The following is a 25,569-nucleotide window of genomic DNA, read 5'->3' as shown; positions in this document are numbered from 1 at the left end:
CTTTGACTTTGTAGTAATTCATGTAGTAATTTAAAAATGTTCCGTTTCAGTGCAGTTTCCTTTCAAGTGTTGATGTTTTTACTATCACGAGATCATAAAAATGCTGTTTCAGGCTTTTCAGTGGTCACAGCTTTTTCCATGTAAAAAGAGGAATACAAATGTTGAATATCAGCATATTAGAACTCTGGTACACCACATCAGCTGGAAAGTATACAGAAATGACAGCTACACCAACTCTGAGTCTCTTTTCCTTGTGTGTGGAGGCCAGTCACTCACCTGCAGGTAGACTTTGTTGACTCCTTGAACGTAGTCTGCCACCCTGCCAAAGATAAGACGGCCCACCCCAGATGTGACGCCAATACACATGAGGAGGACCTCTTTATTGGCATCTTGTCCGAAACGCTCCTCCACATGCTTCATCTGTGGACAATTAAAGAAACAGATGAACACGGCTGTCTCATGGTTCTATTCCAGTATCTAGTGACGTCCAGTAAAAGAAATACAAACAGCAGAGGGAACATCAAGCAAACACAACTGCAGTGGTGGAGATCTCTTAAGTTTTCGAGTGAGGTGCTTTTAAGGATAATCTACTATCTCACCAAATTCTTAAATTACAACGCAGTACTGTATCTTTTAGATTTACAGTGAGAGCATGGATGCTCTTTTAAATGTATAACTTTTTTTGAGTTTGGAACATGTTTTAAATGAATAAAAGAAGTCTAAAGGTTGTCAAAATAAGACCAATCTCGAGAAAGATGGTATCATCAGTGTAAAATGGACATTGGAGTGCTCATTTAGAGAATAAATATGTGAAGAGTAAATGAAAGGTGGACAGTTTTCCTTTCTAAACCATCTGGGTACTTGATTTGCAATTGTCTGTCTGAACTTAACCATAAAGATATGATCAAAACCCACAGAAAGCAAAGAGGGCAGCGTAATGTAAAGTTAACAGTGTCATTCATTGCAGCAGTTGCAGCACTTATAGTTTTTAGGAGGTCTAAAGCAGGCCTGACTGCTGGGACTGAAGAACATTATTATTATTATTCAGGCATGTTATGTAGGATTTAAGACAGACAGTAAAGCTTATAGGCAAGAATTTGATGATGATGATTATGATGGGTGAAGATGAAAATGTGCTGAGGACTTGACACTTCACTTGAATGGGATGCTCAGTGTTCTGCATACTTTGTTCAGAAATCTTGTTGTAATCATATATGAACATTGGTTGGCAGTGTTGCAATTAGGCAATTTAGCAATTGGGCAAGAAAATGTCTTAGTTTTGCAAACAGAGTGGCGCCTCCCGCTTCTCTGTGATGTATTAGCCATTCTTCAGGCAGGAGTTTGTTATTACTGCTATGTCTACTGCTATTCATCAGCACCTTTATCCAGCAAAACCCTGTCTATATTTCAGCATTCCTCATTTATCTTCCATTTTTTTATGGGCAGTAAATACTAGTTTCCACTTCAGATCGGGACTGAGCAGCCCAGATGTTTGTTTTCCAGACTGCTCGCTGTATCCATGTCCCTCCTACCCCGAAGCACCAATCTGTGAGGCCCTGACTCAGAGAGCCAGAGAGAAAGCGAGGGGCCTGCTGTGTGGAGCCCTGCCAGCTACTTCTACTATACCTCCAGGCAGGCAGCAGCAGTCCTGCTCAAAAGCCCTGTCTGTCTGCTGCCTTTACCAACCCCTGCCCCCCACCCTCTCCCCCCACTGCCCAGCCCCCACCCTTCACTACTGTGTCGGTCACACATCCATCTGCAATGACCTCTGGATGACTTATTGTCTTTGTCAATATGGAACAGCAACAGGCTCTGTATTCAGGGGTGTAATGCTCAGAGAGGGTTGCCACATCCAAAAAGCATTGCTGCAGGCATAGCAACTTGAGACTCACAGTGTGTGTTTGTGTGTGCGCGTGTATGTGCGTGTGTGTGCGTGTTAGTGTGTGTGTGTGTGTGTGTGTGTGTGTGTGTGTGTGTGTGTGTGTGTGTATGCATACACATGTCAGGTCAGCAGAATGACTGATGGTGGATGACACACAGCCAATCAAGGCTGAACCTTAACAAGGAAGTGATTTTCAAAGAGCTAGATATGACTGGCATTCTCCCTACTGAAATCTTATTTAAAAGGGTTAGTTACTGACTTAGACCTCTCTTATCATAACCCTTATCAGTCAGTGAGTATTTGATAATTAGTAGTCTAAAGAATGTTGTTTTTGGAACAGTTTTCTTCACCAGAAAATCACGAAATACTGAAAAAAACAACATTTTCTACATTTTTTAGACTTCACCAGAAACTGTATTTCTGGTACACTTTTTACAACATTCACCAGAATAATTCCACATAACGATATGTTTTATGGCCACTCTGAGATATTACTCAGTATTTCTTCACAGCTACACTTGTTCATCTGTTTGCTTATCTTGAGAGATGAGTGGTTCCTTATCTGTAAGAATCCACTGTGGTGCAATATGGTGATGGTGTAACTTTGCCTCAGTAAACCATGATCAGGTCAAGTGGATCATGTAGCCAAGACACAAGATAACATTGCAGATCTCTAAGAAATGACCAAGCGAGAGAAACAAACACACAAACAAAAACATCACACACCTATCATCCTTTGATAAGGTTAGGACAGTCCCTCTGCTCTGATATCACACTGTTACCTTGTTGGACAGACATCTATAAATCTATGAAACACAATCCCTCTGTCATAGTGACAAGCTGCGTAAATGCCACTGGGATTTTTCAGGCACACACAAGAAGACATTCCTTATTGAACTCTCTGACTCATTCACACACTGCATCAATTATGTCTGTTATGTATTCGAGGCTTCCTGCTAGCTTGCAGTATGGTGCTGTGTCACATGTTTACACATTATAAATAAAAATGCAAGAAAAACAAAGTGAAGCTCCTCTGTCTCCAAGCAAATTAGACGGGCATATAGATTCAGCAGTGGTTATCTTGTTCCACTTATCTTGTTCCAGCCTGTAATCATGCTACTGTTGGCGTATAAACACAAGCCGATCAATCATCGCCACCAATCAGAATGTGTCTGAATCTGATGCAGTGCACCTTAGTCTGCAAACACTACTGCACCCTGTCTGTCACCCCCACATTACTATACGCAGACAAAACACACCACAGTAACCCTGTTTAAATCGACCAAATTTAAGCCATGATGTCCTTCAGAGATTTCAGAAGGAAGGTTTTCAGTTGTTAGTTTTTTGATAGTATGCATGTTTCTGATCATGTTTTCAGGCACATGTGATAACATCTATAAGTCAATCAACAAAAATTAGTAACAAGTTAGAACAGTTGTTTTGTCTTGTCCTCGCTATGTGTCACATTAAGAAATCACAATAAGAAAATACCTAGTTCAACTACTAACCACTTTTAAGCCAATCTCCTTTCCTCTAGTCTAATTTTAATATACACAAAATCATTTCCCACTCAGGAAATTTTTCCTACTTTGCCTTTTTTTTAATACCTTTAGTTTTCCTACTTAGACACAGTGGTGCTCCAAGCCAAATTCTAACATTAACATGCTAACATGCTCACAGTGACCTGACATTTTACTAAGAAATAATAAGCAAATACAGTGTTCAACTGACATTTTACTAAGAAATAATAAGCAAATACACTGTTCAACTGACATTTTACTAAGAAATAATAAGCAAATACACTGTTCAACTTTTTATCCAATCTCCTTTCTTCTTGTCTAACTCGTGCTTTTATATACACAAAATCATTTCCTACTTAGGACATTTTTCTTACTTTTGCTAACATCAGCATGTTAACATGCTCACAGTGACAATGCTAATATGCTGATGTATTTTCATGTTCAATATCTCACTTTGCTTAATTGTGTGAGCATGCTAGCATTTGGTAATGATAAGAATATTATAGTATTTGGTCAATAACCAAACATTAGACAAACTGACATTTAATCCTCATGCCAATGCTAGAGGAAACTAAAAGTTAAGCTAAAGTTAGTTAATCTAGTTTAACTGTCAGGACCTGATACCAATCTTACATTTTTTCTCCATTATTCTCACAGCTAGCATTCAGAGCTGTCAGAAAAATATTTATTAATAGCACTAACAAAGGCCATTTTTCTTTTAGGTGTGACTGTTCCAGCTCAATGGCGCTGTGCTCACTGGCATGGCTTACTGTGACATAAATGTAGCAGAGCCCTCATTAATGTTATTAGTAACACCTGTGCCTCTCCTGCTATGACGAGCGAAAATGTCAGCAGGGAAGGTGCCAGGTCTCCAGAATCAACATGACATGCTACATTCAGGTAATAACATTGCACAAAACCAATGCACTCTTACAACCTATTTTAATAGTGTGTTTAACAGTGACTTTTCCCTTCGAAAGCCTCACTGAGCACCAACACACATTCTCTCTGCTCTCTCTTCTTGGCTGTTTTATGGTCATTAAAGCCTCCAGCCCCGTTTTCAGCCCGCACACCGCAGCCCTGCAGGTGCTCCTCATTAAACACACTGACACAGGCTTATTTAAAAAAAAAAACTAAAAGCAGCTTTACAAAAGAGAAGTGCCACTCTGTGTGATGTTAATGTGAATCTGTGATGATTCAGCCATTCTGACTCAGCACAGGCAGGGCATGCATTACCTGTTGGGCTGATATGATGGAACTTAGTAGTAGTAAATGTCTTCAATTTGTTGTACTACTCTACCCTTGACAATAGCTGACCACACCTTTTACCAACTCACTTTCAAAGCAAACTCACTATACCTGAAGGACAACTTCTTATCTCTTATCAGCAACACTTAATAAATTAAATAAATGAATTGTGTGTGTGTGAGTGTGTGTGCGTGCGTGCGCATATCCTAAATTGGACTTTACACTTTTACTGTCTTCAGATATGTGCAGCTTGATTTGAAAAGAGGAGGAAAAAACACATGGAGCAATCGCTGTGTGGCTCTGAATGGCTGCACTCAGCATTTTGTTAAAGGAAACACACACACACACACACACACACACACACAAAGAAAGGAACGTATGGAGAGGTTTCGAGGGCTTAGTAGGAGTCTCTTCCTGAAAAACTGAACAATGTGCTATTTGACCCAATGTTTTTTCCTTCTTTTTCTTCCCATGCAGAGTCACAAGGCTGGAGCCTGGCCTGAAGTGCAGAGAGGAGTGCTGGAGGGTGGGCTCCGTGTTTAGGGGGAGAGGTGGGTGCAGGGGGGCTATGAGGGCCAAGGGTGGTGCTGAGACTGTCGGCGAGCCCCTGCTGTGTCCTAGTCTGAGGAGCAGACACGGGAGAAGTGTTGGGAAAACAAAAGGCTGGGATCTCCGGGATAGGCTGATCTCCCTCCAATAACAGAGTCATCGTGTCTAAATAAACAAGTCGTCTCCTGAGTCCGTTCAACACATCCAGGCTTTGCTCCACAGCCCTCCCAGGAAGATGTTTTCTCCAAAGTCACATTTTCCCATCTTATAGCCGAAATAAATTGCGATTCAGGGAAAGTGACACATGTTTAGAGAACTGTGTCTTGAGTCTCTTTCTGTCACGGCTGAAGTATCTCGAGAGGACATGAGCTCTGGCAAAGGAATCATAAAGTGCTGCTCTCTGAGATTTGATAGATCAACGTTAAAACTGAACGTAACTTACGTAGCTTTTGAGAAGTAGTAGGAGGAGTATTTTGTATTTAGGTGTTTACATACCTAGCTGCTGCTTACATTCCACACCAGACACCAAACCGGGATTTAGACTTCCCTCCCTCTCAAGTTTCACATTAATGTAACCCCCGTTGCTAGTGTGTCTCTTGATATCTGTGTTGTTGAAGCTCCCTAGTTGACCTTTTGCTCTTATTCTCCCCTGTGCCAATGAACACTCAAAAACATGGGATTCGGATACTGAGAAATCACACCATGTATCTGTCTGTTAGCATTTGGGCGCTGCTATTCGTCATTGGAGTAACCCTTGACCCAGAGAGTGAGGGGGTGATACTCGGCAACACAAACAACATATAAACATGCAGTACACGTGAAGGTCAGTGAAAGTGAATTGGATTGGGAAACCACAAAGGACGAGACTAATAGAAAAACACACACTTACCAGGTGAACATAAGGCACAAAGTAGCCATAAAGGGCTGCTGGGATACCGAAGGCCCATATGCGATATCCCAAAGACTTCCAGATGTTGAGGTTGAAGATCTCCTTCATGGGTGGACACTTGCCTGGGCCGTTACTACTGGGTTTGACTGGCATCAGGGGCTTGTAGGTGAAGCCGGCCAGCATCAGCACAAACATGAGGATGCAGAGGACGCGCATGGTGTTCTGGAGGCCTGCTTTCTCCAGCAGACCTGACAGCACGAAGGGAAGGGTGATGGTGAAGATGCTGCTGCCAGCTGTAACGATGCCATTCACCAGGCCCAGGCGCTTCTTGAAGTAGTGACCCAAGATGACCAGGCTGGGCTGGTAGGCGAAAGAGCAGCCACAGGCGAACACAATGCCATAGGTGAAGTACATGGGGCCCAGGGACCTGCAGGGACCCAAAACATCAAGGTATATTACTAAACAGCCTTTTCAGTTGAACTCTTATACTACTGACATAAATGAATTTCCAGGATAAAAATTCAAAAGTGTTAGCTGTAAGAGAAGTTATCAAAGCTCTCCAATAGGCAGCTGTTAAAATACAGTACCCAGAGCCACTAACAGAGAGAGTTCTGACAAATCAAAAATAGACGCCATGTTGTCACCATAAGGTCCGATGGTTCTGAGTGCAATTAAACGAGGCGGACATGCTATGTCTAAATAAAGCACTTGTTTTCGCCAGTGACAGGCTCATTAATGTCATTGTCAATGGCTCACAGCATGGAAAAGATCCCTACAGAAGTAAGCCCATATGTGTTGCAGTCATCACAATCAGTGTTTACCTTTCTCTTCCTCCACTCCCTGTGTATGTGCAGATACAAATAGATTCTTGCAGATCTGCATTTTTTGCATTACATCTAAATCCCTCTCTATCTCTCTCTCTCTCTCACACACACATACCTTCAAAGTTCACTAGCCGAAATGTGCTGTACATTTACGAATACAGTACAGCACATTTGAAGTGTTATATATTATATTCTATTGAGTTTTACAACCTGTGTGTGCGTGTGCATGTGTGTGCATGTGTGTGTGAGTTGATACATGAGTGAAAGTGGATGTGTGGGTGTAAAAGAGAGATGTAGACATAATCCTATAAATGCAGACCTGCAAGACCATATCAATTCTCCATTTGTATTTTTTTAAACACATTTATGTCCACCACACACACACTCACACACACATTTATTTTTCAATACACACACTCTGACACCCATACCAACACATCCAGGTCATTGTGGATGCACTCACATTTTTCACTGGTCTGCTGTCCTTCATAATACAGGATGAGCAGGACTGGGGAACACTGCATTGTATTCTCCCATAGAGCTAAATACAGCTAAATGATGTTTTATTAACTTATTACACTAGATCTTCACCTGTCACCTTCTATTAATGTCACTGAGAACTGGGATGTAGCTGTGGTGACAACATGGCACCTCTGAATCACGTGACAGCCCCTGAACCAATCATAGCACGGGACTGTTGAGACCAAGTTGTCTGAACTCTCTCTATTAACAATTCTGGTAGTACCAGTCAAAAGTTTAGACAAACTTGCTGATTCAAGTGAATGTTAAGGTGTGTCCAAACTTTTGATTTGTGCTGTATATATTATTCATTTTACAGGTTTTGCTAAAGCAGATCTCCATCAACAAGATTAAGCAAGTAAAAACAAGTTTATAGTAGTTGCTCCTGGCTTTTTAAATCATCTGCTCCTTCAGATGATTGATGAATAAGTAATACAGGTAATACGGGAAAAATAGACTGTAGAGGGAGAGGTAGAGATTAACATTGCATCGCAGCAACAGAAGGTCATGGTTGTCTTGTTATAATCTTTTTGATGAATGTGTGTAACTACTGTTGATCCTAACATTTTCATTAGTAAGCAGCTTGCCCTTGGGTCTTGATGATTCTTCTTACAGCTGGCTCAAAGCAAATCTTTCTGGTAAAGTTCAGACATTTGATCGAGAAAGGTGTCCCTCAAGGATGAATATTAATCCCCTGCTATTTACCATATACATGCATTTTTATGCTGATGACACCATCTTTTATGCTATCGGTTCCAACACAACCAGGCTATCTCTAGGTTACAGCCTTTTTTGATGACCTCCAGATCTCTTTTATTCATTTACAACTTGTTCTTAACTTCAAAAGGCAGAGCACAGATGTTTCATGTTCTTACTCTGATCCATGCGCTCAATGGAAATCTCATCAATACAGTACAGTGTTAGTGAAATTTGGTTTGATAGCATTTGGTTTGATCCACATAACTCACACTGAACACTTCGTTCAAAACAATAAATATTAGGTGCGAGACAGAATCTGTCAAACATCAATCCAAGGCACATTTACTATTCTTGATTGTGCCACACCTTGTAAAGTCGGTTTAGATATGAGCACTTTAAACTAATCACTGATTCCATTTCTAAGATATCACTAAGATATCATGAGGGTTGTATAAAGAGCCATGTGGACGCTTGTAATAACAGCTGTTCTAGCTGTAGAAGAACTTTACTGGTGCAACACAAAGAGTGAAACAGGACAACACACGGGGAAACAGCAATTCTGAACTGGGGCAGACTTGTTTCCAGTACTATGAATAATATAAAGAAATATGAAATACATAAAGTATATGTATGTATACAGACTTAATTTCTTCTCTAATCTCTCTCATAAAAGAGATATTGATCGCTATGAGACTTCCTCAATGAATCAAGCTTGAAAGCAGTTTTCTGAAGATCTCTAGAGACATAAACAGATATTTGTTCTTTATTTTGTTCTTTTAATATAACAACTTCTGTCTCGGCAAATGTTGGTGAAGGTCCGAATAAATACAGGATGGTGGTTCCAAAGTCCTGTGCACTGCAGAACTGAGCTGTCAGCAATCCTGTTGTTTGTGAAACACTTGATAAGCCGCAGTTAAGATAGCTTTATTACCTATTTATTACATTTAAAAGTGATGACAAGGTGAGGCTGGAGGGCTTGTGACTTGCTGCTTGGATCAGGTATTTCTGCATGTTGGTGTGAGTGTTTCCTCACGTGCAGACAAATATGAGATTCCAAGAAATTATTAACAACCGAGTGCTAGAAGAGAGAGCCTCTCATCCACAGAGGAACGATAAACCTCAAAGAAGTGTGCTTTGTTTTAGGAGCTCAGCTCAACTCAACAAGACCCTATATTGTAAACAGGTATATTAAAACTTTAAAACTTATACTCTGTAACTGCTATATAAACAGTTAATAAATGCTTTATAAAAAACACTGTTAGGACTTCATTAAGTGTTTTATAGACCACTTATGGATGTTTAATTCAAAGGCATTACAGTTACTGACAACTAGATGCAAATATGACCCTGTTTCCTTACAGTTATATTATAGTTTGACAATCTCACCAAAAGGTCCATTTAGCAGCTGTTCTAGAGCTTCCAATTGCACCACACCATCTTCCTCTGCAGGCAGAGCACTTTATGGACTTTCTCGGCCATGTTGGCTCAAAAGTAACTCCATCTACTGAGGAAGATCATGTGTTAAGATTAAAAGCCCCAGGACAGCTACTAAATGGACCATGCGATATGATTGTTTTCAGTGTCAGACTTGAAATGTTAATCTCATAGTTTAAGCGAACGTGGACAGGAAGTCTCTAACGTACTCAGGAACATGTTTACATTATATCTTGGCAAAGCATCTGCTGAGTAAGATTATTTGATATGACCAAAAGTCCCACAACAGCTACTAAACTGACCTTGTGGTGAGACTGTTTTTTTTCAAATGGTGTTTCCAAAATCAAGAATGAACTTTGAAGCTCTACATTCTAGTTTGTTATAGTGTGTTTATGAATGTATTAAGGGTTAAAAAAAAAGAAAAAAGCTTAAATGCTTCAGAGGGTAAATGTAATGGTTAATTCGATTTTATCCCTTACATACAGGACGTTTCCTAATGTGACCCACAGTATACAAATAGAGATAAAATACATTATTTTATTTTTGTGCAGCTGATACACATTTTTATATGCAAATGTACAAGTTTGACCTGTGTTTATTTAAAAAAAATCATTATTCAAACATGTATTCTTCATATTCTATAAAATGTTTTCCTAGACTATAAAACAGGGATTTTAAACAATATGAATCAAACTGATGGGGAGTTTATGACTGTGAATTGGTGTAGAGACTAATTATGAGTCAGAATATGAACATGGGTAAGGGTTAAGAAGTACGTATTTAAACAAATTATCCCAAAAATGTTGTAAGGATAAGACTCATATATAATGTGTGCAACTTATTCTCATTTGACACTCATATTTTCTTCCTTACGTGACAAAAGAGCTGGCCAGGAGGCCAACCAGGCCAACAGCGGCGCCTCCAACAGCGGTGACCCTGCAGCCGAGGATGTCTGTGAAGATGCTGACGATGGGAGAGCAGAAAAAGATCATCCCCATGGAGAGGGAGCCCACCCACGCTGCAGGAGACAAGGAGATTAAGAAAATGAGAAAATCTGAAGAAATGGGTTGATCATTTCACATCCAGACCAGCAAACTGTTACGACATTAAACAAGACTTTCTCCAGGAAGACAGATGCTGCAGGCGAATCCCGGAAACGCAATATTAGAACACTGTTGCTCTTGTATCCAAGGACACATTCACTTACACTAACACACACACACAGACCACTATACTCTCAATTCCCTTCCAGTTCCCAGATGTCTTCCCCTTTTGTAGATGTTGTTTATCAGTCAAACTGTATATTGTTTATACATGCGTCCAGCTTCCTTAGTAACCCGAGACCATGTCTGGTAATAGCTATGACATAGCACTCGCCTTTCCAAGTATAAAATGACTAACATCTTCAATAGAGCCAACAGGAACACACAGTCAGTGGACAGGAAGGAGTGATCAGGAAAACGCTAAGGTCTAACATCAATGCTAAGCACACAGATGCCATGCCTTTCTTTAGCTCGCTCGTTAGCCAGATCAAGATCTTTAAAAACGCTTCATAAATAGAAACGTGGTAAGCTTTTCGATGAATTGTTTCCAACTTCTATTCCCGTCAAGGAAAAGAAGCACACAATTGGCAGGGACCGGCAAATTGTGAAATCCTCGTGCAGCACATTTGACCCTAAAAAAGATGGGGAAGTCAAGAGTGAGGAACAACTGCCTGGAGCACTTTAAAGTTGCTAATCACATATACTACACTAAATAAAGGCATAGGCAGAGTAAAATGAGAGATGAAGGACAGCTCTGCACATGTGATACAGGAGATACAGGCTGAGTAAAGTTGTTTTTCTCAATTCTGAAGTCAAATCACAGCTCAGGAAAGCTGTGAGAAAAAAGTAGAGCAGCTGGAGTTTGAATGTTTTTGTTGACTGGTTTTTACTTGAGTAACGGGAGACTGGTGTGTCATGTTACAGGTTTATTACTGGTTTTACTGCTGTGTGTTTTCTTTGAATCCTACTCTGACTCCATGCTGTCAGGGTACTATACACTCAGGTTGCCCCACAAGACAGACGTAATACCATGAATGTATGTACAAAATCATCACTGGATAATTGAAAACTTTGACCTCCTGGTGGCTTTACATCAAAATTCAAAGGTATTACAATTCATCCTCTAGGGACTATGGATGTCTGTACCAAATCTCATCCATTCATATTATATTTTGAGGCAATCCAATAAAAACCATAAATGTCAACCTCATAGTGGTAGTATGGTAGATGAAGAGTCAGGGGGTCACCAAAGTCATAAGAATCCATCCTCTGAGGACTTTGAATGTCTGTACAATTGACATGAGAACCTATTCAATTGGTGTGATACTTCAGCCTGGACCGACATTCCTCAAGTCATGACCACAGCATGGCTAAAAATAGTTTTCCTGTGTATATTAGTTTGTCTTTGATAACATATTTCATACATAATTCGACATCCGTTAGTCAAAAGCATCACATTCATATTTCCCCTTGTAAAAATACTGACGTGTAACCTATATTTAGTTACCGTCCTCCTACTCAATGACCCAGTCTGCTGTCCTTGTGTGAGTCAAAACAATCAAAGCCTTTTCGGACTTACCCCAGACACTGCAGTGAAAGAAATGACCCAAATTCAATGGGGGTACTCTCTGCTTGGTCTCATATTTGTGGGGATATCATCCTGCTTTAAGCTATATAATGTAATAAATGGCAGAGAACAAGAAGAGCAAAGAATCCCTCAAAGACAACAGGAAATTGCTGTTGCGGTTTCATCTTCTGGTTCTCTCGATTTAAAAGCATTTACGCTTCAGACAAGAAGGAATTCCAAATTGAAAAAATGTAATATCAGGATTCTGTCCTGGTGACATTCACCGCTTGCCGCAGGCCCGCTTGGACACTGACAGACAAGGCAGTTGCCCTAAGTCGTCTGTCTGCTTTGTTAAAGACTCCTTGCTGGAAACCCCTCTGTTTTGAACCCTGTCACCCCACAATGACTGAACCTACAGCAGTGAAACCTGCATAACACACAACCTTCTGTAAATCAGAGAGAGTGGGTTCAAAAAGGTGCTGAGATGTCATCTTTCAGAACTTGAGGTTCAGACTTCAAACTCAAATATGTTGTGTTCAACATTAGTTTTATTGGTGTCTACTTCTGTCCAGTCAGTGGTCATCATGCTGTTTGACCATCTTGTGCTACCTAGAACTTTTCTTCATTACTTTTAGCTGACTACTTCATTCACTGCTTCTGTGCTAAGTCATTTTCTCTTAATCACAGCACTTGGCACCTGGTAACCAGTACATGTACCTAGTTATAAATCACTGAGCTAGGACATTAAATAAGTGTACCAAGTACAAAAAAGGTCCTCATGATTCCCTAAAGACCAATTTGTGAATAAATTTACAAAACCAGTATTGAAGCAGCTGGTTGGTGAGTTATCTATTAACTAAAGTCAATGGAAACAACTAATGGACAGGCATACTTGGCTTATATTGCTGCAGTGAGACAGACCATTTTCCCAGCTTGATCAAATAAACAGCGTGTCCCTGTAGTACATTCTAGGAATCTGTTGACTACAGATGCTCAAAAGGCTAAAATCTAGTTCAAACATGGAGAATGAAGGTAAGCTTCATTTAACACCAGAGACCACTTAAAGTCTGCCTGATGTCTCACACTGTCACGCTGGAATAAACACAATGTGAGGAGGAAAAGGTGTTAATAAATCAACTGCACTAGCTGCCAACAGACTAGAAACAGGACCTGATGTCCCTCTGTATTATCACATCAACATGGAACCATGCAGTAGGGTTTATCATTTCACTCTGGGTTTAGACCTCTGCATTAATGTAGCTGATGTGTTATTGAAACATGAAACTTTGAACATCATGCTATGAAATACTGGTAAAAGTATTACTGTGTTACTATGAATGCCAAAGTGTGTGTCTAGTAGAGATGGTCAAAAATTGTAAATCTGAACCATACAACGTGGAAAACTATGGAACCTGTATCAGCCAAAGAATAAATAATGTCCATTCAGTCCATTTATTGTGTTACAACGTAACCTCTTTAAGTCTCAATTTCAAATTAAAATGCAATGTCTGAATAATTTGACAATTAAAATGAAAACGGCATTTGACATTTCATTTTCAAAGACTTGCAGTGTGGAACTTTTACATATAAATGAACATCAGATATACTCAAGCCCTTGCAAATTCACACAAAGCTGATGAAGCCTTTCACATCCAGATAAAACTGTATTTCACAGTATAAAGACTTTTTAAATTTGGTATTGTGTTTGACATTCCCAGGGCACTTCATTTGGCCAAGTGGCTAACTTTCAGAATGCACCACAGACCGCACTAACCACTCAAGCCAAGGGTCCCCATTAACTGACCTTATCCATAAATTAACCATATTGTGGTTGTCATGAGCAGATATGTAGGAATAAAAGATAGATTTATTATAAACATTATGTCAGATTTGAGTTCTCTGGAGTCATTTGGTTAGTTTCAAATTTAACTTCAGAAAAAAAAATGACCATTTGATAGACGAGCATGTTGATTTAACTCCTGAACAATCAGTAAATCATACTTACATAAGAGACCACTGCTTCATTTGACAAGGAGACTACTAAAAGAGACGACAGGAATGTAGTGTAGACATTCTATGCCTGTATTGATTTCCCTTCTTTCTTTTCTGACCCACTTTTTTCTCATGTCATGTCATTTAAAGTTTTTTTCAGTAGTATTCAAGTTTCTTTGCATTAACTAATTAATTTGCATTATCTTTCACTGCTTTTACATTTTATTTAATTTTTGGATAGACCGCAGCAGGCCGGGCCTGTTAACACAAATATACTTAGTTTTGATGTAGTCTTGTTGTTTTTCATCAGACAGGCTTCAACTATAAAACTTAAGTGAAACAAAGCAATTTTAAAGTCTGGAATTCTCCCTAAATAAAAAAAAGAAATAGTGTCTTAGTCTAACTACATTTTATAGAAGTTCGGTGGCAAATTCAGCTGTAGTCAGACGTAATCATTTGTTCTGATATTTGAAGGAATCATAAAGCAAATCTTCAATAAACAATGATTATTGTCATAGTATTCAGTGAAGGAGAGAAGTGTCAAATTATTCAGTTGGGGATGCACATCATTACTTTAATCCAAAGTAAGCACGGGGAAGAAGTTCACCTTCTTATTATGTAGCTAATAAAATGTGACCTTTAAGTGGTGTCTGGTGTTAAATGGTGACTTTGTTGATTGTGATAAATGCAACCAACGACATAAACTCATATACAACTACTACGTAGCCACTAATAGCAACGCTGTTTCCACATCAAAAGGCAGAAACATTTCGAGTCTGTCAGTGATGGCTTGATGTATTGCGGCTTTCACAGACCCTTCCCCTGTCAGAGCTGCTGGATTTGATCTGACGGGGCCAAACTGCTTGATGTTGACTTACTGGCAAAAATCCAGAGCCTCCTGTGGGGCCTCTCTCTCCCCCACGCTGAAAAGGAACAGGACAGGAACCAGGAGCACTAGGTTTCCACAGGTAGAAGTGAAACTGAACACACACTGAACTGCTGCTGCTGCTGCTGCACCTCCACCTAGCACCCCCCCTCCAGCTCACATCAGAACTGTGGACGCATTGACCTGGGGTCAGGAAGTGGACCATGCTGTACGGAAACTATTGTTGGCTCCCATGAGGCTAAGCATAACTTGTGAGTTATAGTTGCTGTGAGGGGGACGGATGGCAAAAAAGAGAGAAAAGAAAAGCAAATATGGAGAGGAGGACGAGAAGTGTCCAGTGATGGTGTAGAATTTAGTGTGGAGACGCTTGTGTGTCCCAGCTGGTCTTGGATTAAATCCTGCCAGAGCTTTGTTTCCTATTGCCTGTCTCATTAGAAAAAAAGGGCAAACCAGTCTCCTTTATAAAAAAAACACAAAGCAGACCAAGCGGCGGGGTTAATGGGTTTACAAGCTGTGGTCTATGTTAAGCTGAACATGTTTGGCACATAGCTGAGACTCATTACTAACATCCCTCCTGTGGGGAGCTGCAGGAACCACAAGCTCTGAAACATCTCCATAAACTGACCCTAACACTAACCCTGAAATTTGCATCAATTACCAACATAGATTACTGATGACTTCTTTGAACACATATAGTCTGTGCTTGAAGAGGACTGAGAAGTAACCTGTTTAAAAACCAAGGGAGTTCATGGTGAACTACACTGCTAGTTGCCAGGGCAACAACTCTCTTATTACCAGTGGCTGGAAAGTCAGACAGTAAGTGGGAGGATGATATTAAATGCATTAGTGAATGTGTTTTTAGCATTCCTTGTTTGAAACAAAGCAATGTGTTGCAGAGCTCTGCTTGTGCACTGTTCTGTTACACTGATCCAGTCGAGCCTTAATTAGGAAAGCCCCAGTTATCCATTTACTACAGATGCTGACCAGTTACGATTCATAATTAATCCTTATTCGGACAGGATTAGCTCAACAGGAGGTACACTGTAAAAAATATCCGTCTTTAATCTACACCTGAGTCTTAAAATCAAATTTTACTGGAAAGAAGTGTAATAGTGTTCCAGTTAATTGGATCAGTATTGTATGCTTTCCATGTAAATAAAAGCATTTGAGACTTTTCTTGAATCAAATGGTATTTTGTTGATATCAGTAAGATGGTCAGCCTTGTTTGAAAATGTCAACATGCAATATTGACCATACTAGTAGCACTGTGAGGCTGTGCTTTAGGTGGTGCTTTGAGCTAAAACTGACATTTTTGCAGTGTAGAGTGGTATAATCTTTACTGGCACAGGTCCATGGTTTCAGTCCCATCTTGCATCTGTCAAGTCTGATAGGGTTTCTGCATTTTGTACTACAGTAATTTTCCCTGAAATAAGTAGATCACAAAAAAACAGTTGCAGCCTGGGTGGATGTTATAAAACAAGAGAATCTGGCAGGTGAAGCCTGACTGTTTCTCAGCAGGGAAGCACCTGAAGAAATTCTTGCTTCTCTTCTCAACTCATACTTCTGTCTCATGACAAACTGAGTGGTCTTACTATATAACAACCAATACTAGAAGAGGTTCTAGTATGGTTTTACAGCAGTTACTGCTAAATCATAAGAACCCCAGCGCCCCCATACCCCTTATCAGGGCCTCACAATGCTACATCTGAGTGGACCATATAGCATCCACAATCATTACTCCAACTCCTGCTTACAGCAGCTGGAAGCCATTTACGCTGGCCTGCTCCACTGAAGGCTCAAGAGGGGGAGAAACTGTAAGAAACGCCAGTTTTTGTATGCTCACATCCCAAGTTCAAACTACAATCTTCAAATATTTTCTGGCCCCACACCCAGGACATGAAAACTACTGCCTGATGACACAGCAAAAAAAGTGATGGAGCTGCCACACTGATATTTACGGCTGTCCGTAAAACAGAGAGAAAACAGATCATATGTACAAGAGGTCCATATGAAAAATGTTAAATGGAAGTTGTATGCTGTTTTAGAGAGAAAGGAAGGGGGTGGTGTGTGAGAGCTGATTGGTGATTGGGGGAGCTTTTCATCCACCCCCTTTTTTAAGTGCACAGTATAGAGATGGCACCAGGCCATATTTTGGATACGCCTCTCATTGAGTCGTAGCTCAATACCTCTAGAATTGCTTTTGACTGGTATCTGAGTGTAAGAGAATAAAAACGGCACATTAAAGGTTTAGAGCAATTCCTTCATCAAGACAAAATGTAACATTAAATAAATATGATTTGCCAGAACAGAGGTTTTAAGAAACTACATATAAGATTCAGCTGTTTAAGGAAAATGAGTTTAGGCACTAATTGCAATATATGTACACAGATTTGGTTTGCTTATAGAAATGCACACATCATTAGACAATATATAGTTTTACAGAGAGTTTACCTTTAATCTTGGTAATTCACATTAATCATATTTTGCGATTCTGAACTGTACCTCAAGGCTCTGTCCTAGGTCTCCCTCTTTTTGTTTCTACATGCTTCTGCTTGTTGGATGTCTAATAAAGACCTCCAGTTAAACTCATTGTACTCACCTGAATTTATAGACCTTCATTCAGTCAGAAATGTAAGAGTTATTACTATTGATTGTCATGCTAATAAACAGTCTTGATTGTATCAACATTGTATTATTTCAAACATTTGATCATTTTTATCATTCTCTGATTTAGACAAACGTAGTCATGATATTACAATCAGATATATTACTGTAGAAGATTATATACATACATACAGTACCAGCAATAACACTGGGGGCATTTCTTTCTCTGTTTACCACTGTTGTTAACAGATAATGTCTTCTAGGTCTGTGCTGGACATTTGATGCACATACACAGACCAGACTGATCATATTCCTCTGAATCTTGTTATCTTGTCAGTGTGATTTCATATGATGCTGCATAGGATGTATGATGTGCAATATGAGCTCTGAGCCGTTCATTACAAACTGAATTATCTACAGGACATTATATTGCAAACTGGATCTATCCTCAAATCGGAGTTTAACCCCAACCCTGCTGGACTTTTGAAGAAAAGTCTATAAATATATGCTTAAGCTTTCATTATGAGGTGCTGGAACAAAATCTGGAATTGCATCTTCAATGTCTATCTTTCTAACACACACTTTATTGTGAAAATGCCATAACTGTAATATAAATACAACTGAATCACGGTGCACTGTAACACCCCCACACAGTTCTGTGTTGCATCTAGACAGAGATAAATCTTATTGACTATATTGACATCTTAATATCTAACTAATATCTTGTTGCATTGCCTTAATGATTCTGTGTCAAAATGAATACAGAATGATTACTGGCAGCATGATACATCCCCCAGCTTTAATACCTCCCTGTCAGTCAATCAGACGTTGCCTGAGAGCGAGGTCTTCTCAGCCATTTGCTCATGTGCACTCCAGCCCCTCAGGCTGTGGTCTGATGATGTGTGTCATGTGCAGGAGGCCGACAATTGGTCCTCCTGCTGCCACTGAAGTGGTGCTCTGCTTCCAACATGTTTACCTGCTCTATGCTTTATCGTTCGTCAACCTTCACCTAAACTCAGACTCAAGCTCACGTGCGCTTCAGATCAAATGGCCTGTCAATCATTAGCCTGTGTATGCTTAAAAGCTGTCAAGGTTTTTTGGAGTGATTCAATTTCTGTAATGTCGTTTTTTTTACTAAGCTGCCCACGCAGCCCAGATGTTAGAGTTCTCTGATCTTGTACATTCAGTCAAAAATGATGAAACAAGCATGTTAAATATTAACCCTTTATGGCTGCAACAATGAAACTATATTACAACTAATGTTGGCATAAGCAAGTCAAACTCCAGATAATTACTTGCACCTCGTATATCTAGTTGAAGTTCAATGTCTGTGAGTGAGTAGGTGATTATTAAACACTTTTCCTGGCTAGCTCACACTCAGCATGACAGTTCGTCAGAGGCAGTGATACTGGAATAATATTTTCAGCTGAATCGTAAAGTCAGTGTGTCAGTTTCACATCCAGGGACAAAACATCAACTTCATCTATTTTGCTTCTCTATATGTTTTCCTTTCGTGCTGAGAGAAAATATTACTCAGCCAAAATACAGTCAGATGACTCCTTGTTATTGCCATGAATGTCAATCAACCACATCAGTTAAGGTTACTTCAGATTCATCAAAACAGCACAGTCAGTGACTCTAAAGCCACCATTTGGTCCAAAGGTCTGTTACTGTTCTAACATTAGACGACAGACAAGTGGCTTTTATGGCAAGAGGCCCAGGAATAGCCCCATCTGGCATTCCCACAGGGAGGGAACCAAAGACAGTTACACAGATGTGACGGCCATTGACCTGACAGGTCACACCGGTGTATGGGCTGGACCTCCCCGCCCCTGCATTGCGTGCTGTGATTGGTTGATTAAGATTTCCAATTTTCCAATTTTGTGTCTATTATATTTGGCACAGGAGACAATGTCCTGTTTGGTAAAATATGCCAATGTTCTATTTGGTCTTTATAAATGTCTACTTCTTGCCACAAGAAGTAAAAGTGCATTTGGCATTTCCTCTCAGCAAACCCTATGTAAGATTTTATTGTAAGAAGCTCTTATTGTTGGACACTTTGCTTTAGTGTTGATAAAGGGATAGAAGAGACTAGAGCTGCAACGATGTGTTGATTCATTTATTCGTGGCCAACTATTAAATGAATCATCCAGTATTTTGATAATCCATTAATCATTTGGAGACATTCTTTAAGAACAAAATGTACAAATTCTCAGATTTCAGCTTCTCAAATGTGAATATTTTCATTTTAGACTTTGGGAGAGAAAGTGATCGACATTTTTCACCATTTTCTGAAATTTTATAAACCAAATAATATCGGTTAATCAAGAAAATAATTAACGGATTAATCAACTATGGTTATATTATTAGTTAGGTTAGTTGCAGCCCTAAGAGCGACCTAGATGCTGTAAAAATATATTATTAGTATTTCTTTGACTATGGGATTACAGAATGACCCTGCTGAGACAAAAATGTGCCTCGCAGCGCAAGTTTGTAACTTGACTTTTTATGTTTAAATCTCCTTATGGTTAATCATAAAGACATTCTACAGCTTCAACCAGCTTAGTGTTACAGGGCTCCTACCACGGCCCCACAACCATCCCCATAAACTATTATAACTGTGCTGAAGTGAATGTAAATTTTCCCAAATCAAAGTGTTGTTTCTTTACTTTGTAAAGCAACACAGAGTTTGTCTAGGGGCCCCAAATCACTAAATCCACCCCTGTTGATGTATGAGTGTTTTCTTTAATGATTTATTCTAAAGATTAGAGATGCTGCTTTCAGTTAGCCTCGAACCCCAGTGTTAGTTAATTAAATAACAGTGAGCTCTACAGGGCTTTAAGCAAAGAAACCTATTACCTTATCTGTGGAGTAAATGAAGATTAAACCATACAAACTGCAGACACTAATTAAGAGAAATTATTGAGACAATACATCCAACAGATCTATTAAGCAATGTAATTAGTAACCTGAATAATACACAGTGCAGTTGATGCTGTGCTGTTAAGTACAGCTTTTGTCACAGCTATATCACCATGATCAGATCAGAAAGTAACCCAGGGTCTCGTATATATTTTTCATCTTTTCATGGAGTGGTTTTCTTTGTGTTTCCAGCAGGAGTCCTTCAACAACGGCCAACTCGTGGTCCCCAAAGTGAAAGGGACACACATGGGCCATACTAATTTGATTAAAACAGGACCCAGGGGAGATTTTCATTTCAAAGGGAAATGGAAATACCACAACACATTCCCTCACATACACTGACTGACTATAGAAGATGAAGTACATGTTTGAACTGATAAGACATACTGTGACTTTCGTACCAACTGTTTTAAGAGATGTTAAGTGTTGTAGACTCTCTGGGACAGAGCTACAGTAACTGCTCAATACTTTAAAATTGAACATATAAAAGATATAAAATAGGCATTCAAACATTAGCTTATACAAGTAGATATAAAATACATATCACAATACCAAATGATGTCTTCAATAATCTAATCATCTTTTATGACTTAAATACCAGTTTGAACTAAGTGTTTTCTTTGTGGAGGTGGTTTCTAAGCATGTGCAGCTTCAACAGCACATGAGTTTGAGTTTGAAAGGAGGGAGCATGTTGCAACATGTACGTTGGTATGTCCACTGTTGGGTCTCACAACACAGCGAGCTCAGATGGGTTTTCAATGTGTAACTGCCTGCCTGTCAGTGCCACAGAGAGAAAGGAAGCCTGAGGAAAAGTAACAGTAACAGTTAAGCTTGCAGTGATTTCAACAGTCGGCACACAAAAGTATAAAACTACCTATCGCTGCACTTCAATGAGTAAACAAATAGTAAATGAACAACTAATGGAAACAGCTTCATGTCATGCATCACGTTCACTCTCTGCCTTTTTTTTTTGCCCTTTAAATTTCCCCATGTGGGATAAATGAGGTCAAATTTAACAGAATTATTCACAAAACAAACTGACTCATCATAACATGAGTACACCAGCCTAATTTCTATGGCCTCATGAACATCTGAGCCACTTGGCCTCTTAAAATACCACTAATTATGAAGTAGTGTCATATCTAACATGAACAGGGGCCAGTCCCTTACATGTTAAGTCCTAGATAAAGTCCTGCTTGTGCCAGGTATTACTTACTTACACTAACTCATGCACTAAAGATGTACTATCTAGTGAGAAATGTATAAATATGTTGAGAAATTAGTCTTCAATTATACACTATGTTTTCCCCACAGCAGTATCTATAACATTCATCCTATAGAGACATATGTACAGACAACAGATGGAGGGAACCTGTAAAAGGCTGCAGTGCTGGTGCAGAGGGAAGGGAAACTGCTGTCTCAAGATAAACGCAGTGTGCAGATAGGTGAGGTCATGTCCTTAGCCAGGATGTAGTTCCGCTCTCAAAACAGTGTGTGTGTGAGCACCGTCTGTGTCTGGAAGATAGACCGAAGCTAAGGGGAAAACAGGACAGGCTGAATGCTGAGCAAGGCTGAATAATATATGTATTACAATAAAATGAGCTTGTGACATGTGACAATATTTTCCAATAGACATGAAAATGTTTAGGGCTGCAGATGAAGATGATAAATGACTGATTATAATTCAAATAATAAAAATCATATTCATACTTAAGCAGTTTAATGTTGGAGTGCAATAATAGTTGGGGATTTGCGAGAGATTTAAAAACAAATTGGAAAATAAATGCTGACTTTCAGTCCATAGTCTGGTTCAAGCTCCAAAAACAGTGGATACTACATTTCCCATAATGCAACTCATTACAATCTTTCATTAGGCTTTCCCCTGCCTGTTAAATGTCTAAAGCTTGAAGAAAGGTAGTCACACATTTATGGCTGTGATGCAAGAAAGTAAGAAATGTTTGGAAATGACGTCATGTCTTCTTCATTGAAGGACTTAACTAACATTATATAGGGGATAGGACACAAGTCAATCAATCAATCTATCATAGGGAGGAGTGTCTTCAATCATATGTACATACCATATCAGGACCAAGTCACTGATGCATAGTTATTTTTAAAAAAGACACAATGTATATAACCCCGTAATAGGGAATGAGGAATTTCTTCCTTGAATGGGGGTGTTTAAAATCGGTACATTTAAAAGAATTGTTGCATTACGCACAAGCATCACATCTGTGATTCCCATCTGGGATAGCTGCACTGTGGCAGGACTTGTGGAGGAGTCTGGAGTCTGAATGGACGAGAGTGTCACTAAGGTTTCTGCCTCATGAAAAAACAACTGCAGGGGTGTCACTGAAGAAATTACTTAAACCAAGATCAGATTTGAAAACGTGCCAATGTCCAGACAAAACAGGCTTAATCGTTTTGGCACGACGGAAATACTCAGTGATGAATAACGGAACTTATTTCCTACTTCTAGACACCACTAAAAATAAAAATACTTAATAGTGTAACCAACCTCTTTCTAACAATCTGGTCTACAAGAGATGATATATTTTGCTTCTTTAGGGACACTAATAACCAACTCTTTTTCCAGCTTTTTAAATTCAGCTTCTGAACACTATTCACTATGAATTTTGATGTGCAGAGAATCAAATTTCTTGACACCTTGATCATGTGTCTTAGCTGTTATTTGATATGTACAGGTATATGGAGATTTTTGGGACACTTTATATCCTAAGCTATTTATCAAATGTATTTCCAATGTGATTGCGATCTGTGTCCCATCCTCTATATAATGTCTATTAAGCTGTTATGACCTTCAGTACCCTAAAGAACACTGTCATGTCGAACAATGCTAGTTTAAACTATTGAGTCATGGCTGTGAGTGTGCGACTACCTTCCTTCACGCTTGTATTTTCATCGTGGTCAGCACCTCTCAAACACTAAGTGCGTTCCTCCTCTCTGCCACAAGTTCTAAAGCTCCAATCTGAGTTAAACCTGCACTGTGGAACTTTTACATATAAATAAACATCTGCTATTCAAACTCTTTTCCAAATGAGTTCACACAAATTTAGACACTCAAAACAATGTATCCATCGTTTTACAGCCGCAGCAATAGGTTACAGCCAATGGGACAAATCCCACTCTGTGTGCCAGTCATTCATGCCTGTGTAAGCCAATGACAGCCGAGCGACCCCCTTTACTCTCACTGCTAGAAGGGGGACAAAAGTCTCTTCAGCTTTAACATAGCCCTGAACTGACATCATCAGGGTTGAGTCTGATGATGTCAGTCTTGACAAAGCTCCTCCAGAACCAGAACTGTCCAGTTAGGCTGAGTACTACTCTTCATCATAAGTAAATTAACCTTCATGTGTAGAATTGGTGGAGTGCCCCTTTAAATTTCAAACGTTCACTCACTTTTATTTCCTATTTCTTCTATCTTATCTTCCCTTCAACAGAATTTTCTATTAAAATGATATCCATCTCAATCAATAGAGGGATGATACACATTAATAGTCTTTACAGTACTAGGTAAAGAAAATATGTATTGGATGGATATATTATGTTCTTATTTAGTTCTGTCAGTTTAGACCTATTTATCACAGTGAGACAAAAATACCACTGAGGAACGGAAAGGGATCCCATTAATATGATTCATGATGTTTGCCAAGTCTTTCTGGTCTCTCATCCTGACCTTCAAGGTAACCGACCCCTCCCTCTCTTGCTATGCCCTGTGCTTCCTCTACACCGGTGTCCAACTTCAAAACCACTCAACCAGCCCACTGATGGTTGTCAGCCCTCCACTAACAACAGGAAAACCTGCTGTAGATAGCGGCCTTCTTAGTTGAAGCGGCACTTCATGTCCTCAATAGGAATATGTTGGGCAGATGCACGCAAATGAATGTGTGCTGGCGTCAAGGGGGTGAATAGGTGCAGGAACAACAGGCTTAGCAGGAAATGCATCGTTACCGTCATTAGCAGAGCGAGGGAGAACAGGAAATCAGGAAACTGTAAATCAAAACTTTACATTACATAGGAACACTGGTGTTACTCACTGATCATCTTGCATGAATTTGCTTCTTGTCTGGACTCACAGACACGCATGTCACTGTGTGCAAATTTGCAGAAAATTCCCTATTTCCTCTACAAATAAACTTCCACTGAATTGAAGGACATCTGTGAAATTATACAGTCAGAGAAAGCATGGATTGGGATCACTGACCTAGACTTTACACACACACACACACACACACACACACACACACACACACACACACGTGCAAACACACACACGATTGAGAAATGCTGTACTCCACCATTACTGCTACAGTACCATTGCGCTCACGAGCATGAGCCAAGGCTCATACCAAAGTGGCCAGGTCATACTACACAAGTGAAAGCGTCTTATACCCTGCTAGCATGTGTAAGGAAAACACAGTCTGACAGACCTTCCAAAGAAGAAAGTGAAACACGCCTGGTGACACACTAAGTACAGTGACTGAGGAAACTGCAACATTATGACCCCATTGATAGAGAACTCCTTGGCATTCTGCCTTATGAATACCATTTCTGCCAAAATGAGACATTGACAGACTGTGAGCGGTTTGAATGGGGGATAACAGCTGGATGAAGGCAGGAAATGATGCAGCTCTTACACTATTATGCAGAAGTAATCTAGAAGTAAAGTTGTTTTCTGAAAGGTGAGAAACCACACCACCGCAATGTGACAACAAAATGTTGACGATAATCGAAGTACCAAGGCAAAAAAAATCTATCACCCTCAACTTTTCCTGCCCAATTTTTATTCCTAATCTTCAAACCAATGATGAAAAAAATGGTGTCAATGCAGCAAACATATGAGCCGCCTCAACTTCTAATGCACCTCACAAAAGAATGTGAGGAGAAAAACTAGCAGGCTTCAGTCCAACTCCAAGACAGCAAGGTGAACGGTAAAAAGGAATGATTCGGGGTTAAATGAGTACACATGT

At 39.7% G+C, this 25,569-nt stretch overlaps 1 protein-coding gene across 1 annotated transcript in view; it reads right to left on the bottom strand.

Annotated features, from left to right (window-relative positions):
- Window positions 1-25,569, bottom strand: part of slc16a10 (solute carrier family 16 member 10) — a 36,503-nt gene that overhangs the window by 6,913 nt on the left and 4,021 nt on the right. Inside the window, exons 2-4 of the mRNA XM_053336467.1 lie at window positions 10,438-10,582; window positions 6,089-6,515; window positions 277-420 (exon numbers count right to left, since the gene is read on the bottom strand). Coding sequence (XP_053192442.1) covers window positions 277-420; window positions 6,089-6,515; window positions 10,438-10,582 — 716 coding nt within the window. The remainder of the gene's footprint in view (window positions 1-276; window positions 421-6,088; window positions 6,516-10,437; window positions 10,583-25,569) is intronic.

The sequence above is a fragment of the Scomber japonicus genome, chromosome 17, assembly GCF_027409825.1.
Source record: "Scomber japonicus isolate fScoJap1 chromosome 17, fScoJap1.pri, whole genome shotgun sequence".
Classification (NCBI taxonomy): Eukaryota; Metazoa; Chordata; class Actinopteri; order Scombriformes; family Scombridae; genus Scomber; species Scomber japonicus.
This window is presented reverse-complemented; position numbering and strand designations above follow the sequence as displayed.